Genomic DNA, 18,408 nt, shown 5'->3' with positions numbered 1-18,408 from the left:
TGGATAAGGCATTTGGTGTCCATGAGGTATTCATGCAGACTTTAGTCCAATAAAATATCAATCAGGCATTTTTCCTTCTTTGCAGAGGCATGGACCCCAGTCACGTAGGTCCTGTTTAAAAATAGCCTCTTTGTAAGTTTCTTAGCAAATATCTGCAGGTGCTGTTTGTGCACTACTGCCAGGAAGTTACCTAGGGGCCCTTCTCCCTCTCCTCCCGGGCTTATCTCTTCCTCCTGACATCACTACTGTGATGGTACCGCCTGGAGAAAACCTCTATGCAGTATGAGCTGCGGGTGGGGTTGGGTTCCGGGGAGAAGATAAGTCTAAGCAAGAATGCTGCAGACTCTCAGTGTTCTTACCTCAGGTTAAAAATTCCTCGTGAATAAACACGTCTGCATTTGTTCTACGACAGTTGATTTCTAGAGTCGTGAAATTGGTCCTTTTAGGTTTGTCATTTGGAAAGAGGATGTACTGATCATCTCTTCTGCCATTGCTAGGAAAGCCTTTACCTTGCTGAACGTTTTGGGCTCTTTCTGAAGTGTGAGAATTCTTGCCTAATACGTTCTTTTCTTTTAATCTAGTCTGCCTAGTGAATTGTGTAAAGTTCCTAGATAAAAATGCTGCGTTCGGGTGCTTCTATGGCAGGGAACCTGCTTCTCTACTTCTTGCCCTGGCATGCATTCACCCTGAATTATCTGGATGACCTTAGTATAGAGATTACATCTCTGGTGTCATTTTCCTTCTTCATTTCCTTATTCAATAGTGACAATACCCTTTGACAAACATCCACGAGTTCCTGGATTTGGCCCCTTGGTTATGCTACCACCTCTGTATGATGATCATTGAAATTTATGATCATTGAAATTTCAGGAGGATTGTTTAGGCAGCATATGTTTACGCATGCATAAAGATTCTACAGTGTATATATATAGCCAGTCTAAAGTGGTGGTTGGCTTCGGCTATTTTTTCTCCCCACCTTTGGTCTTTTTTGCATAGGTTCCTGCTCAGCAGTTGGCTGCCTTCTCAATGAATATGGAAGGGACAGTGTTTTAAAGCAATGTCATGAAAGGTGCTAAGTCACCAGTTTGACATCTGAGAGGCTCTCTTCTCCCTTTGTTAGATATTTATTATCTAATATATATTTAATTACAATGGTCATAAGATTTTTGGCAAGTTTTGAGTCTTGTTTCTTTGCATTGTTTAGGAAATGGTGGCTTTATTTACTGGAATCAGTTTTCTCTTGAACACTACTCTACGGTCATTGGACGTGCCTTCAATTTCAGTTCACTGTGATTACTGATTTAAGGATTTCTCCATTCACCTTGAATCTACGGAGATTTTGTCTGACTGACTGACAGAATCTTGATTGGCTGCCAGGTGTCTGGCAGAGTGGGACAGCAAAAAGTGACTTAGAGATCACTTGGTTAAAACCTATCAATTTTACAGAGAGGAAAAATGGAATTCTGAGGTTAGTCCAAGCTGTGTTACCAGCCAGTGGCAGAGCCTGGGTTAGAAGTTAGAAACCAATTATATGGACACTTGCTCTTTTACAGTGCAGTGTATCTCTCCTTATAAACAAAATCTCTATCCTCCCTCTGTCTAGCTATCATCTGTCCACCCATCCATCTCTTTCCCTCGCCCTCTCTACCTTTTCTCTTAGACTTTATTTCGGTAGAATATATCAACTAATTTTTAAGCTATACATTGAAAACATATTTTGGGTTCTGCATTCTATTTGAAAGACCAAGGTATTTCTCTCTTTCTGTGTTATTTGTGACGAAACAGTGTGCTCTTCCCAGAGAAAGAAGACTATAAGGACATAGGCTTTTACAACTTTTAAACCTAACATTTTACCATAGAAGAAAGTTTCACAGCCTCAGGTTTATAAAATGTATTTAATTATGTTTATTTCCACCTCAGAACTGCATGTTGCTCGGAGGAAGAAAGAATACAGATGTTCCCCTGGAAGGATACTTGGTAACTCCGATTCAAAGGATATGCAAGTACCCTCTGCTCTTGAAGGTATTTTATGTGCTTTGTCATTGTAGCATTTTCTTTGTGCCTACATATTTTGCTGATGATCTTTTAAAGATTTGTCTTTTAAAGAGTCTGACATTCTTTTTTTTTTTTTAGTTTTTTTTTATTGGTTATTCAAAACATTACAAAGATTGCAGAATCACATTGGTTACACATCCACATTTTTACATAATGCCATAATAGTTGTATGAAACTGTTGTATTCTGCTACCTTTCCTATCCTCTACTATCCCCCCTCCCCTCCCCTTTCATCTTCTCTCTCTACCCCATCTACTGTAATTCATTTCTCTCCTTATTTTTTCCCCATTCCCCTCACAACCTCTTATATGTAATTTTGTATAACAATGAGGGTCTCCTTCCATTTCCATGAAATTTCCCTTTTCTCTCCCTTTCCCTCCAACCTCATGACTCTGTTTAATGTTAATCTTTTCCTCCTGTTCTTCCTCCCTGCTCTGTTCTTAGTTGCTCTCATTATATCAAAGAAGACATTTGGCATTTGTTTTTTAGGGATTGGCTAGCTTCACTTAGCATAATCTGCTCTAATGCCATCCACTTCCCTGCAAATTCAATGATTTTGTCATTTCTTAGTGCTGCGTAGTACTCCATTGTGTATAAATGCCACATTTTTTTTATCCATTCATCTATTGAGGGGCATCGGGGTTGGTTCCACAGTCTAGCTATTGTGAATTGTGCTGCTATGAACATCGATGTGGCAGTATCCCTGTAGTACGCTCTTTTAAGGTCTTCAGGGAATAGTCTGAGAAGGGCAATAGCTGGGTCAGATGGTGGTTCCATTCCCAGCTTTCCCAGGAATCTCCATACTGCTTTCCATATTGGCCTCACCAATTTGCAGTCCCACCAGCAATGTACAAGAGTACCCTTTTCCCCACATCCTCGCCAGCACTTGTTGTTGTTTGACTTCATAATGGCTGTCAATCTTACTGGAGTGAGATGGTATCTTAGGGTGGTTTTGATTTGCATTTCTCTGACTGCTAGAGATGGTGAGCATTTTTTCATGTACTTGTTGATTGATTGTATGTCCTCCTCTGAGAAGTGTCTGTTCAGGTCTTTGGCCCATTTGTTGATTGGGTTATTTATTTTCTTATTGTTTAATTTTTTGAGTTCTTTGTATACTCTGGATATTAGGGCTCTATCTGAAGTGTGAGGAGTGAAAATTTGTTTCCATGATATAGGCTCCCTGTTTACCTCTCTTATTGTTTCTCTTGCTGAGAAAAAACTTTTTAGTTTAAGTAAGTCCCATTTGTTGATTCTTGTTTTTAACTCTGTGCTATGGGTATCTTATTAAGGAATTTGGAGCCTGGCCCCACAATATGTAGATCGGAGCCAACTTTTTCTTCTATCAGATGCAGAGTCTCTGATTTGATATCAAGCTCCTTGATCCATTTTGAGTTAACTTTTGTGCATGGCGAGAGGAGGGGATTCAGTTTCATTTTGTTGCATATGGATTTCCAGTTTTCCCAGCACCATTTGTTGAAGATGCTATCCTTCCTCCATTGATGCTTTTAGCCCCTTTATCGAATATAAGATAGTTGTAACTTTGTGGATTGGTTTCTGTGTCCTCTATTCTATACCATTGGTCCACCCGCCTGTTTTGGTACCAGTACCATGCTGTTTTTGTTACTATTGCTTTGTAGTACAGTTTGAAATCTGGTATCGCTACACCTCCTGATTCACACTTCCTGTTTAGAATTGCTTTTGCTATTCTGGGTCTTTTATTTTTCCATATGAATTTCATGATTGCTTTATCTATTTCCACAAGAAATGCCATTGGGATTTTGATTGGCATTGCATTGAACCTATAGAGAACTTTTGGTAATATCGCCATTTTGATGATGTTAGTTCTGCCTATCCATGAACAGGGTATATTTTTCCATCTTCTAAGATCTTCTTCTATTTCTCTCTTTAGGGTTCTGTAGTTTTCATTGTATAAATCTTTCACCTCTTTTGTTAGGTTGATTCCCAAGTATTTTATTTTTTTTGTGGATATTGTGAATGGAGTGGTTTTCCTTATTTCCAGTTCAGAAGATTTGTCACTGATATACAGGAATGCCTTTGATTTATGCGTGTTGATTTTATATCCTGCCACTTTGCTGAATTCATTTAGTAGCTCTAGTAGTTTCTTTGTAGACCCTTTTGTGTCTTCTAGGTATAGGATTATATCATCCGCAAATAGTGATAATTTAAGTTCTTCTTTTCCTATCTTAATGCCTTTAATTTCTTTTGTCTGTCTAATTGCTCTGGCCAGTATTTCGAGAACTATATTGAATAGAAGTGGTGAGAGAGGGCATCCCTGTCTTGTTTCAGAATTTAGAGGGAATGCCTTCAGTTTTTTTCCATTTAGAATGATGCTAGCCTGAGACTTTGCATATATAGCTTTTACAATTTTGAGGTAAGTTCCTGTTATCTCTAGTTTTTCTAGTGTTTTGAACATAAAGGGATGCTGTACTTTGTGGAATGCTTTTTCTGCATCTATCGAGATGACCATACTGTTCTTATCTTTAAGTCTATTGATGTGGTGAATAACGTTTATTGATTTCCGTATATTGAACCAGCCTTGCATCCCAGGGATGAATCCTACTTTATTGTGGTGCACGATCTTTTTGATATGTTTTTGTATATGATTTGCCAGAATTTTATTGAGGATTTTTGCATCTAAATTCATTAGGGATATTGGTCTGTAGTTTTCTTTCTTTGAGGTGTCCTTATCTGGTTTGGGAATCAGGGTGATGTTGGCCTCATAGAATGAATTTGGAAGTTCTCCCTCTTTTTCTATCTCCTGAAATAGATTGTGGAGTATTGGTATTAGTTCTTCTTTAAAGTTCTTGTAAAACTCTGCTGTATACCCATCTGGTCCTGGGCTTTTCTTGGTTGGTAGTCTTTTGATGGCTTCTTCTATTTCCTCACTTGATATTGATCTGTTTAGGTTGTTTATATCTTCCTGACTCAATCTGGGTAATTCATATGTCTTAAGGAATTTATCGATGCCTTCACTGTCTTCTATTTTATTAGAGTATAGGGTTTCAAAATAATTTCTAATTATCTTCTGTATTTCTGTAGTGTCTGTTGTGATGTTGCCTGTTTCATCCCGTATGCTAGTATTTTGGGTTCTCTCTCTTCTTCTCTTTGTTAGCGTGGCTAGTGGTCTATCAATGTTATTTATTTTTTCAATGAACCAACTTTTAGTTTTGTCAATTTTTTCAATTGTTTCTTTTGTTTCAATTTCATTGATTTCAGCTCTAATTTTAATTATTTCTTGCCTTCTACTGTATTTGCTGCTGATTTGTTCTTCTTTTTCTAAGGCTTCGAGGTGTAGTGTGAGGTCATTTATTTGTTGGCTTTTTCTTCTTTTAAGGAATGAACTCCATGAACTGAATTTTCCTCTTAGTACTGCTTTCATAGTGTCCCAGAGATTTCGATATGTTCTGTCTGAGTTTTCGTTTACCTCTAAGAATTTTTTAATTTCCTCTTTGATGTCTTCTGTAACCCTTTGTTCATTCAGTAGCATATTGCTTAATCTCCATGTGATGTAGGATTTTTCCTTTCTCATTTTATTATTGATTTCCAATTTCATTCCATTATGATCAGATAAAATGCATGGTAGTATCTCAACTCCTTTGTAATTGCTAAGATTTGCCCTGTGACATAAAAAAATAAAAATAAAAATAAAGAGTCTGACATTCTTTTTAAAAAGGCAGGCCATAGTTAATGGAAAAAATGGCTATTTTGTCACAAACTTATATATGAGGTAGAAGCATATTTTTAGCAGAAAAGCCACTGAAAAAGGCTTTTAGTGCTCTTTGTAGAAAACATACTTGAGTTTCATTTAGAGAAAATGTATTGGTTTGAAGAGAGATCCCATTAAGTGCATTATGTCTAGTTCATATACCCTGTTAGCTATAGGACTCTCTATTTTAAGTGAAACCACAGTTTGTATAGTTTTTGATTTCCCCAAACTTTGGTGACTTCATGATGCTAATGAAGTTAATGTCAAAATTGCATTAATTTCAGAGCCTGGTTTTAAAATCATTATTGTAAGGAAATAGTGTGGATCAGATGGGACAGTAAATGGTACAAATGAGATGAGATTGCTAAGAAAATACCACACCTCTTAAATACAAGAAGTGCCCCAATAATGGTTATAAATCTGTTGCCTTATTATAGGAAGCAATATTTTCATAATGACAAATATATTGTACTGTCCTAACTAGTACACTTACTGCAAGGTTTAATGAATAGGTTAGAGTGTCAATTTTTAAAGCTGTGTTTTTGAGTTATACCATCAGGATAGGCAGCTGGAAGTAGTGGTTGAGTACATGAGCTGAGTTCAGATCCCAAGTATGGTGCTTACTAGCTCTCTGACTAGGGTATGTAATCTAAACCCTCAAGCCTTGATTTTTCATGGATGAAACAGAGATGGTGATGTGATTATGACAAAAGAAAAGGAATAAAAAGAAATTATAGCATGTAACTATGAGAAGTATATCTCTGTGAGTGAATATGCATGACATGCTCATATAGGATTTAACATCATTAATTTAACGATTTTATATAAATCATTTAGCATAGCATGTACTCTATACATTTTAGCCATTATTCTGTTTGATTTTGATTTATTTTAATACATCAATATCTAGTGGACATCTACATTTTTAAAAATAGGAACAGTATGGACATTAAATGGTATTTTGTTGATTTATTTTTTAAGATACAAATTTAACTACAACTTTTGTCAGTTGCATAAAGTTTATCTGTTTGAGAAGAATGTCTCTTATGAAAAAGTCAAAAGTCACTTGACTAAGCCATAAAAAAATATCCATACAGAGAAGCTAATGCAGGTGTCTCCAGTTGTGCAAAGCTTTGGCACAGTCTTTGGAAGTAGAGAGTACTGATGCAAATGTAATTCCTTTCTTTCCTTCTGAGAATCCCTACAGTCCTCTAACTATAGAACTCAGTTGGTATGTATATTCATAACTGCAGTTATTCTTTGCCCTAAATTTTGTGGAATCTCGGGGGATTTGTGATTCAGCCTTCCTTCCTTCTCCTGCCCCCCTCAATCCCTCCCTCCCTCCTTTCCTTTCTTCTTCCCCCCTCCTACTGTGGATTAAACCCAGAACAAGTACTCTACCACTGACTTCATCCCCACCCCTTTTTATGTCTTTATTTTTTAGACACAGTCTCACTAAGTACACTGGGCTCCTTAGAAATTGTGATCCTCCTGAGTAGCTGGGATTACAGGTGTATACCATTATACCCAACAGAAATTTGTTTATTCTAAGAGTAAGAAGGGATGGGAATATTAAGAAGATGATTTTTCCCTTTTGGTGAAAACTATTTGCACAAACATGGAAAAACTATTTACTCTTGTAGCAGAAGTATTGGTGTTGATGTTTGTTACATCAGCTGAAGAATTGTGCTGGGATTCTCTTTGATTTGGAGTGATTTTTTTTTTTATTCAGAGAAAAATATTAAAGGTATTGGAACACAAGTGTTCAAAAAATAAACCATTGATCTGTGGAACTTGAAATGAATGAGTCAACCAGTCAACACAAGGTGTGTGGCCAATAACTGCCAGGTTATGATTGATGGTTTCTCTTGTTATTTCACATCATCTACATTCAATCCATGGGATACCATTCCATAGGGACTCATCTCATGGCCTACAGGTTGGCTTGACCACTTCACATAACTTACAAGTACTTGGACCCCACAAAATTCCTGGTGAAGGCTGTATTTCTCCTCTGTGGGTTTGTGATCCAGTTTAACTTTTAAACTTTGTCCTGGGAGTGGCACAACGAGTTTTTTTTTTTTTTTTCCTGGTGTTAGCTCTCTAGAACAGAATGTGAACCGACCAAATGCAGGGTCAAAGTTGGGCAACTCAGGAGAGTGTAAGAATTGCCCACTTTCCACTGCATGTTGAGAATTAAGAAAATTCTTTTGAAGGGCTGCCTCAGGGTTTCTGTAATTGTGTTAGCTACATGATGGCAACTATAGTAAGGAAACAAATGACTAATTAAAAGTAATGTGGTCACAACTGTCTAGACAGTGGTGAAGATGTTTAATTTTGTGTTTCTAAACAATAGCTAACAAGACCTTTTAATATATTTAAAAGATTAAAGATTACTCTAATTTTGATATCCTGAATGGAAAAAAACATAAATTAAAAATTCCCCCCAACCCCCTAGACACCAAAACCAAAAGGAAGATATTGGATATGTGTTTGTTCATTCATCACAGAGGAGGAATTAAGAAATTGGTGGAAACAACATGAATTTCTGCTTTTTAAAAATTTTTTTAAGTTGTGAATGGACACAATACCTTTATTTTATTTATTTTTTTATGCAGTGCTGAGGATTGAATCCAGTACCTCACACATGTTAGGCAAGCGCTCTACCACTGAGCTACAGCCCCAGCCCTGTAAATGGCTCTTTAATGATGGAATATTGCGAAATGTGTAAACTATTTTGCTGAATGTACGACATGCATAAATTTTGCTTTGCTTAGTTTGTCAAAAAAATGTTAGAAAATAGACATTTTAAATTATTCTTGACATTATGGAACCTACTTATTCGAAGATTTATTTTGTTAAAGACTCCAGGAAAATGTAATTAACATATAAAGATGTGCTTCTGTTAGGATAACAAACATAAATAAAAAAAAATTTACATGCTCCAGGTGAGTTATTTGATGACTTGAAAGAAGAAATGTAACTTTGTTTTTAAAAATAAAATAAGCTTGAGGGGAAAAACTGGAGTGATTGGAAAATATGCGTTGGGATCATGCTTGCTCACTGATTCCATGTTTGTTTTTGATCCTAATCTTACTGGAGCTTGTGATGTCACTTAAAGTGGCTCTCATGATCTTTGTAATTTTCATTTCCTGGTCAGTCTGAACCTACTGTACCAGAAAACTGAAGATCAAAGGGTAATTCCTTTTTTGGTGTGTATAAACAGGAGTTGCTGAAGAGGACTCCACGGAAACACAGTGACTACGTGGCAGTGATGGAAGCCCTCCAAGCCATGAAAGCAGTCTGTTCCAACATAAATGAGGCCAAGAGACAGATGGAGAAGTTAGAAGTTTTAGAGGAATGGCAGTCTCACATTGAAGGCTGGGAGGTACATCCATTTTGGCCCACTATGGAGATTAAGATAGTTCTCTTAGGTCCTGTGCTGTGAGTGGAATTATTGGCATTGGTGGAACCATAAGTGGTTGTTTTCCTAGATGTTGCTGAAGGACCCTAATCAATTCTGAAAAAGGCTCACCATATGTTTAAGGTGGCAGTTAATGACAATCTCGTTCGGAGAAGTTAATGATGGAGTCAGTAGACACCGTGTGGCTCTAAACTTGGGTATTTCAGAATTTGTGCATTACAAACTATCCTTTTCCCTGTCTTAACTTTGATCAACAAAAACATAGTCCTATCCTTGAGTGAACAAAAAGAATGGAAGTAAAGTTCATTACGTTGTGTTGTGATATTATTTTCAGACTCTAGGTGTTAGATGTTGAATTTCATTTTAAGTCCACTCAGTCTAAGTTTTGACTTCTTCATTTCTAAAATGGAAGAACTCTCTATGATTTGATTTTTAAGGTTTGTTCAAAATGAAAAAAAAAAATTATAGTTTCATGAGTCATTCAGGAAAGGCTTTAAAAAGGACAAAAATGCAAATGAAGTCTATGGGCCAGAATCTGTAAGATGTTTTTCAGCTGTCGTTAACTTTGGGTCCCAATTATTTCATGGGGGTTGGAGTCCTACAAAATTTTTATTCTATACAGAAAAATAAGCCAAAATTTAAATGGTTTTGACTTAAATGTGTATGAGCTTTGGGCTACTATAATTTTTTTTCATGTTACAAAGTAAGCAATTAAGATGATTTTTAAAAAGTGTAAGCAAGATTGAAAATGTTCCCAGCCAAATGCTGTATCACATAAATCCAAGTAAATTGCTTTTATCTTTAGGAATTTATAGTTGACTAATTTGTTTCTTATCTTCAATATGTTGGTTTTCACTTAGATCTAAAATTATATCCACAAGAGATGCAAAGAAACTTCAAACATTCTCCTTCAGGAATTCTCCTCTATTTGTCTACTTCTGCTATGAATCTTTTAAAATGCTAACTCGGATCTGACTTAGCTTCCTCTTTGGCTATCTTCTTCCATTTCAAGTGTCCAGGGTGACCTCCCATTTTGGCATGAATGTCACCTCTTTCAATCAGTTAGAATGGTTGTGTGTTTTACAGTTGATTCATGATGACAATTTCTCTCCTGGGGAGTGGTTGTCCTGCTGGGATGAGAAAAATGGAGTCAAGTTTGCTTTGCAGTTCTGTTGTCACTCAAACATTGGAAGAAAAAAACCAAACTTGCTTTAAATTGCAGGATTTGTCAGTGAAATCTGCCAGGCCTATTCCTAAAACAAGAATTTCAAAGACTTCTTCCAGTACTCTAAGGAAACCAAATCAGTCTCAATTTTGTTTCCTTCTGGTATATATTCTGAAGATTGAATCGACTGCAGAAGGAGATTCCTTAAACACCCTCAGTATTGTTTGCACAGTATTCACCAGCTACTCAAAGGGAGATATATGTGGGTTGTACTATGTCATATGTAGCCCATAACAGAGGGTGCCTCAGCCTCACCAGCTGCTAGAGTTTTGGATCTTGAATGTCCCCTCAAAGGACCATGTGTTCAAGACTTGGTTCCCTAGCCAGTAACACTAATGGGAGGTGGTAAAAAAAAAAAAAGTTAGGTCATTGGGGGCTTGCCCTTGAAAGGGATGTTAGGATCTAGCCCTAATATGGGAACATCATCTTTCTCTTTTGCTTCCTGCCCACCATGGGGTGAGCAGTCTCCCTGTCACATGTTTCCATTGTGACCTATTGTGCTGCCACAGGCCAAAAGCAACAGGGCTAAGTGACCATGAATTGAGACTTCTAAAACCATGGGCCAAAATAAACTATTCCTTTTTCTAAGGTGATTTGTCCCAGGTATTTGTTATAGCAACGAAAACCTAGTTGAAGCACCACCTTGGTGATTTTACAATCCTGAATGCAAGAGAAAAGTGGAGCATTGAAGCCAAAGAAAGTTAGTGGTGTTTAGGGAATTCTATGAAGTTTTCAGGAAAATCAAGAAGGCATAGGGCCGGTAACGTGAATGTCTTATCCCTAGAAGGCTGGCAGCCTTGAGTAGATTTTGATGAGTGTGTGTAACACAGCTGTACAGAGTGTTGGGGGTTTGGGTTCCTTGGGGGATGTAGCTTAGAGTGGGGCTTAGCCAGCTGGTTGGCAACCTGTGGTCAGAACCTGATTACTCATTCCAGTTCACCACCCTGGAGAGATGAGGAGAGCTCTTGGTCAATTCTGAGGACTAAAGGACAAATAACTAGCCTAGTAGGATTCTATAGGAAGGCAGAGTTAGACAAACAGAATGGATTCAGGCCCTGAGAAGTCAGGAATGGGTTACCAAGAGCTATTTTTTAATATTTATTTTTTAGTTGTAGTTGGACACAACATCTTAATTTATTTATTTTTATGTGGTGCTGAGGGTTGAACCCAGGGCCTCGCATGTGCTAGGCGAGCACTCTAACTCTGAGCCACAACCCCAGCTCCCATGAGCTATTTTTGAATGCCTAACAGGAATTACTGCTCAGCCTGAAGGCAGCTTTGTGTATATGTGGTGTGGCTTTTGTGGGGTTAGGACTGGGCCAGGTTCAGATGTAGGGGCAAGACACTTACAGAAGCCAGTCTTCCCTGAAGAGTTTTCAAGGTCAGGAGCCTTGGACAAACACTGTGAAACAGCTGCTGACCATTCAGGACCACCTTCAAGATGACACCCTTGCTTTAGTAACTAAAAGTCTCTTGAAGGGCATCCAAGTCTGATACACTATGAATTTGCTCTATTTCCATTTTAGTTGGAAATTTTCTCGTGTAAGTTAACTTAATTACCCAGGGTGTCATTTTCCCATTAATCAAATGAAGGTTTTATTGTTTTTGCAATAAATTCTTGGATCTGGAATTGTCATTTACACGAATAAATGCTGCTAAATTATCATTTATATGAATTTAGGTGAAATGGCAATTGAAATTTATCATTCCCAAATAATATGACATAGTGAAAAGCATGGCTTTTTGAGCAGACTTTGGTTTTCGTCGGGACTCCAACCCTTTGTTCTGAGGTAATATGTCAGACCTCTTTTATATACAGTGTGAATTATTGTAGGGGTCAAATGAAGTAAGTGAAAGTACTTTGAAAACTGTAAAATGATCTGCAAATATGATAGTATTTTAAGGCTTTGATTCAGCAATGGGACTTGACCCCTTGAGAAATTCCCCTCATTTGTCCAGTGTGTCTCTTCACTGCAGGTATTGATTACTTTAGGTGGTATAGTTCCAAGTAATGGGAATTAAAAGAAAAATTAATTTGAAAGATATTGGGTCACTCACAGAATCAATAGAAAAGCTAGTCTCAGATTGAAAGGTACATTAGGGCAGCTGTGGCTTTCTAGTTGTCTCATCAGCACCCTAGCCAAGATAAATAGGCTCTCGTATTTTTTTTTCCATCCATATATTACTTCATTCAACGTTCAGAATTGAAATTCTAAGATTCCACTAATTTGAGGGATCCATTTTCTTAGGGAAGGGCAGAGGTCCTAGAATGCCAGTCACCTACCTTGGGAAGTATTCATCTGGCACTCTATGCAATCTAACAAAATACCTGGTTCTAAGTACTTTTTAAAGAAAAGAGGTTTATTTAGCTTATGGTTCTGGAGGTTCAGGAGCATGTCACATGCCTCTGCTTAGTTTTAGCAAGGGGTTCATGGTGGATGGCATTATAAGGTGGGAGTGTAGGAGGAAGGGGCTAATGATGTGGTGTGTGTGGAGAGGAATTCAGGGGAGGAAATCTGTAATAACAAATCCCCTTTATATGTACAACTACATTGCAAGGCTACCTTAGGATAACCCACTTGTGGGAACTAATTCCATCCCATAAGACCTTCGTTAATGCCTCCTAAGGATGGTGCCTCCATGACCTAATTTACCTTCCACAAATTTCCACTTCTTAAAGGTTCCACCGCCGCAACACTACTAACTAGCACATTAACCTCTTGGGGATGGACAGTATGCAGACCCTTGCAGTGAGCCTCAACAGTTTGCTGGGGTATCATCCCAATTATATAAACTTAAAAAATGAGGACTATTTAACTTACATCCTTACAACTCACAGGTGGGCAAAGATCAGTTTGAAAAATAGTAGCCTGATTCTAAAGTTCAATATATTTCTTACTTTGTTATATTATAACCACACTGAGAGAAAAATTGAGCCAATTCTTTGGATTAAGGGTTTTGTTTTGTTTTCCTGCTTCTTCTTTTACAGCAAGTTGATGATAGAATTTAGGCTTTATTAGCATTTATGGCGTAACTGGCATAGAAGATCTGTAGTTATTGTTTTAATTGTTCATTTCTGAAATCATGCCTTTTAATAGAATAATCTGTTATATATCTAATCTAACATGCAGAACATTACACAAGATACTCTACCAAAGGTAATGGTATGGAAATAATGTGATTTGGATGGGAAGTTTATCAGCTGATTCATTTTGTAGAACAGTAATATTCTGTTTCATCCTTCTTCTTGTTTGGTTGATTGTATCATCACTATAACTTTTGGAGTTGTACAGAAGTATTTTGACAAGGGAATATCAATCAACATTACATTGTTTAGTTATGGAACTTTAGAATCCTTGATATCCCTGTTTGGAATTGGTCTTTCAAATCTGGGAAAAACATGTCTGAACAAAAGAGAAGAGAAGGATTATTAGTATTGTAGGTGTTGGGGAAAATGAGATTCAAGATAATTATTGTGATTTAGAAAGTAAAGAGAAATAGAAGTCTGGCATTTTTGATTACCTTTTTTTCATGGGGAAATACCATGCTACAAGACCATGTCGAAGACAACCTGGAATCTATTTACTGGCTCCGTTTGATTGAGCGTGCTATACAGCGTACTGACCGCATGTCATGTTCTTTTGTTATTTCTTGAGCCTGAGTCTTCCAGAGATTGGTGATGAGGCTGTTTTCTTTTGTACTGTGTTCTGTGTGACTTGGCAGGCACAAACTCATCTGCTACCTTGAGGTGGAAATGATTTATAGATGGTCCTTGTTATTTGAGGATAAGTGGTTCTGTGAAAAGATCACTGAGAATGAATCTAGTTAAACAGAGGAACAAACTTTCTAGTGGGAGAAGAAGGAAGTTTTATCTTGGCAAAATCATATAAACATTATCAGTATGATTTATATATGACAATTCCACTTACAATTTTATTGAGTTTGAACCTCAAGAAATGAATAAAAATTGAGTGTTGTTTGTTTTTGGGGGAGATATTCATTTTATGACAAAATTGTATGATACAGTTATGCTAGTCTTCATGTTTAATTACATAGCATTTAAAAATTGCTCTTTTGTAAGAATATTTACACAATTCATTAGTTTTCTCAAGAGACACCTTTGGTGGGAGGGGATCTCCTGGAAATCAAAGGGAGATCAGTCTAGGAAAGGGACCAAAGGTTGGGAGGTAGGGAGGGAGGGGGAAGTGCTGGGGAGTGATATTGGCCAAATTATATTGCTATATATATTGTGTGCATAAATGAATATCTAATAACAAATCCCATTGATATGTACAACTATAATGCACCAATTAAAAATGTGTGGGAAAAAAGAGACATCATTGATATTGAACACCTATCAAGTTGTCATTCTGGTCAGTTTTCTTTTCTTGAACCATGAGTGGGCCTGGCTCCTTTAGATCTTGGTTCATCTGTGCATTATATATGAGTGTGGAAATTTCAAGCCTCTCTTATCTTTTCCAAGACTGTGGTTTCTCTCTGTGGTCAGTTTGTTTTTCTGATTGACATGCAACATTTAGTTCATGAGATGACTGATCACGGAGTCTGACTTTAAACATTGTTAACTAATCAGTGGTTCCACATTATAGTGAGGTCAACTGGTCGAGATTCATACCAGGATAAAATGTTCAGCACATTGCTTGGCATGAATGGATATATTAGCAGCCCGATTTTAGAATTCATCTAGATAAAATTTGTATTATGCATGGTTGTTTAATAACTAAGTGTGTATTTGCTGAAAAATAGATATTTAGAATGAAAAATGAGCACTGATTTTAAAAATGAAGAAAAACTACTTACAAGGTAAATAACAGTGAACTTAACGGACTACTCAATGATGATGAATATTAGTAGATGTAAGAATATGTAGTAGATGTAAAGAAAGAGGTTCAAAAAGCCAAATTACTCAAGGATGGGGTGGAGGAAAAATAGCTGGGGGTTTTGGTAACTACTGAGCACTTTGAATTCATGGTAACATAAAGCTGCCATTATAGTTATCTCAAATTTATGTAAAACACTCCTTATATTTGTAAATCCACAACAGGTTAGGGTTTCTGTTGTATAGGAATGTATCTGCTATTATCTACCTATGTTAATTTGGGGTACTTACTTGGAATGATTATTTAATGTTCAAGATAAAAGTATAACCATTTTGCAAAAATATAAACATTTTGCAATACAATTTACCATTCTTGGTTGGCTTATATGGGCCACCACCAGTCCAAGGGGGTGATATTCTGCATCTGTAGTAAAACTCCTACTAATAAAGTTACTTTCCTTAATGTTATACAAGGTCTTATTTAAGAATCAATTTGATGTTTTCTTTTCTATCTTTCAATTCTATTCTAGCTTCTTGTCTAAGATAAAAGTGCTATTCTTTACAAATAAATAATAAGACATCATTGACACCAGTCACTGGATTTGAGGTTCATATTTCATGACAATCCATATTCATATTCAACTCATATTCATATTTCATGACAATTCATATTCCATGACAATTCATTTTTCATGACAATCCTTGCTTAACAAACTCATGACAGAATACATGAAATTGTGTAAAAGTTTTACATTTTCATTTATATATCTATTGTCAGAATGAAAAAAATAAAAAAGGAAAATTTCTAAAATTTAAAATGTATTTGTAATCTAGATAACCAAGTTAACCTAATAGCTTTTTCTCCTAATTTATGTTCCCTATTGGAAGTTTCTTATTGCAGACATAAGAGTTGTCATTTTAATTTAAATTTTTATAGTTGACTAGAAAAACTATATTAATGATTTTGTGCAAATGTGAAATTTTAAAAATCAAAAATAAAAACATTGATTGAATCAATATATCAGAAATTGACATCAGATTAAAAGAAACCAGACCTAACTAAACTTGATATTCTCTTGCATAGAACACTGCTAGATCTCTGCTGAAAACTTCCTTTATGTGTTTAATCCAGCTTAGCATATTATTTGATAGGTTAGGTATAGAAACATTCTACATTTCCAATGGCTCACTATAGAAAATTATGTGCAGCTCACACCAGAGACCCTGGGTGTTCTGCTTAGAAGGGCAGTTTTCCTCTGTTGATGATTCAGGGCTCAGGCTCCTTCATCTTGTGGCTCTTCTCATTGTCTAATGGTTAGCTTTGTGTTAAGAATCAGTATTGGGGCTGGGGATGTGGCTCAAGTGGTAGCGCATGTGTGCGGCCCGGGTTCGATCCTCAGCACCACATGCAAACAAAGATGTTTTGTCCGCTGAAAACTAAAAAATAAATATTAAATTCTTTCTCTCTCTCTCTCTCTTTCTCTTTAAAAGAAAAATTCATTAAAAAAAAAAAAAAGAATCAGTATTGTTGGGCTGAGTGGTGTAGTCAGTGGTAGAGTGCTTGCCTCACATGCAGGAGGACTGGGTCCCATCTCCAGCACCAAAAAAGAAATTATAGTTTTGTCGCTAATCATGCAATCTTGGTGAGCACTCAGTAAAGGCTTATTTAATCAATAAGGATTCCCATGTCTTCCTTTAATAAATCAGCGGCTCTTTGGAAGGTTGTTCCCTTTATATCATTTTTTTTTTCTCTTCTTTTCCATACCAGAGGTGGATATATAAATTGATGCCTGATAAAAATTTAAACAGTTTCATACATTTTTTTATGTGTCTATAAATCCTTTTATCCATACTGGGGAAGCAAAGAAGAAAGGAAAAATATGAACATTAATGTTATGAATTAGTTTGAAATTATCTCCTTTCAAAATGGCATAGATGACATGATTATAGATGTGTCTGTCTTGTGCATGCGTACATTAACTGTCTGAACACACATCCAGAATCTATGCCGAGACTGACGAGGAACCTGGAAGGTGGGGAGAGCTAGATTCAGTTGTTTATATTTAGTTGTCAACAGACCTTTCTTTATTTATAAGCAGTGCTGGTATTTGAACCCCCTCACATATGCTGGGCAAGTGCTCTACTGCCGCAGTCTGGCTAGGCACAATTCAGGAGCCACTTATCAAGCAGAAAGGAACTTTATTTTTAGAACACACACACCACACCACACAGCTCCTCAGGAAAAACCCTCAGAGCCCAATGCCACCACTGGCTTCCCACAAGCCTCTCAACCTCCCCCACTCCTCCTCCTCTTGAGGCCGATTGGCTGGGTCGCGTGGGCGGAGCCAAAAAAGTCCCCCAATGAGCAGCTCTGTGGTCTGAAAGGGCGGGGAAACAGCCCAATGAGCATCACTGCAGAGGAGCCAATCAGTTGGCAGCTAGAAGTTTCCTGGGGCCGCTGTGAGCCAATCATCAGCTGGCAGCTGGGAAGTTTGCTGGCAGCTGGAAGTTTGCTGGGCCCCTTCGGCTGTGGCTGTCAGCACTCTACCACTGAGCTATAGTTCCAGCCTGAAGTATAGTTTTTAATGAGAAGAATCTTTACATACAAAGGTCTTGACCAAGTAATCAGAAGTTATTAATTTAATTAATTTATTTATTTTCTTATTTAGGGATCTAACATCACTGACACCTGTACTGAAATGTTGATGTGTGGAGTCTTACTGAAAATTTCCTCAGGAAATATTCAAGAACGGGTGTTTTTTCTTTTTGATAACCTTTTGGTGTACTGCAAAAGGAAACACAGGTGAGATCATAAACAAATTACACTTCAGAAATGATCCATCCACCTCACAGTTCCCCATTTTCCTTTGTGTTTCCCAGAGCTCATCCTGAAGATAACAATCAGGCTTTTTACTTCCTCAGCCTGTCTGATTGCTATCTTCACCTTCTTGGTAGACCTTACAGAAGTGTCACTACCATATCATGACACTGTCTCCCCAGAGCCTTGCCAAGAAGAGTTGTTGGTTCCTCACCTGTATACCTCAGGGCCTGTGGGAGAGGCCCGTGTGTCTTCCCCCTTTCCCAATCCTGCTTTTTAACCATATCCACACCCACCCCACTTCCCTCAAGAATCTCAAGAAA

General features: G+C 37.2%; 1 protein-coding gene across 1 annotated transcript in view; it reads left to right on the top strand.

The window, feature by feature from the left end:
* The window catches only part of Prex2 (phosphatidylinositol-3,4,5-trisphosphate dependent Rac exchange factor 2), a 272,774-nt gene that overhangs the window by 73,321 nt on the left and 181,045 nt on the right, over positions 1-18,408 (top strand). The window contains exons 5-7 of the mRNA XM_076836448.1: positions 1,921-2,022; positions 9,008-9,169; positions 17,937-18,070. Of these exons, the coding sequence (XP_076692563.1) occupies positions 1,921-2,022; positions 9,008-9,169; positions 17,937-18,070 (398 nt within the window). The remainder of the gene's footprint in view (positions 1-1,920; positions 2,023-9,007; positions 9,170-17,936; positions 18,071-18,408) is intronic.

Source organism: Callospermophilus lateralis, chromosome 16 (assembly GCF_048772815.1).
Source record: "Callospermophilus lateralis isolate mCalLat2 chromosome 16, mCalLat2.hap1, whole genome shotgun sequence".
In the NCBI taxonomy this organism is placed as follows: Eukaryota; Metazoa; Chordata; class Mammalia; order Rodentia; family Sciuridae; genus Callospermophilus; species Callospermophilus lateralis.
The sequence above is the reverse complement of the archived record's forward strand: the minus strand, read 5'-3'. Positions and strand labels throughout refer to the sequence as shown.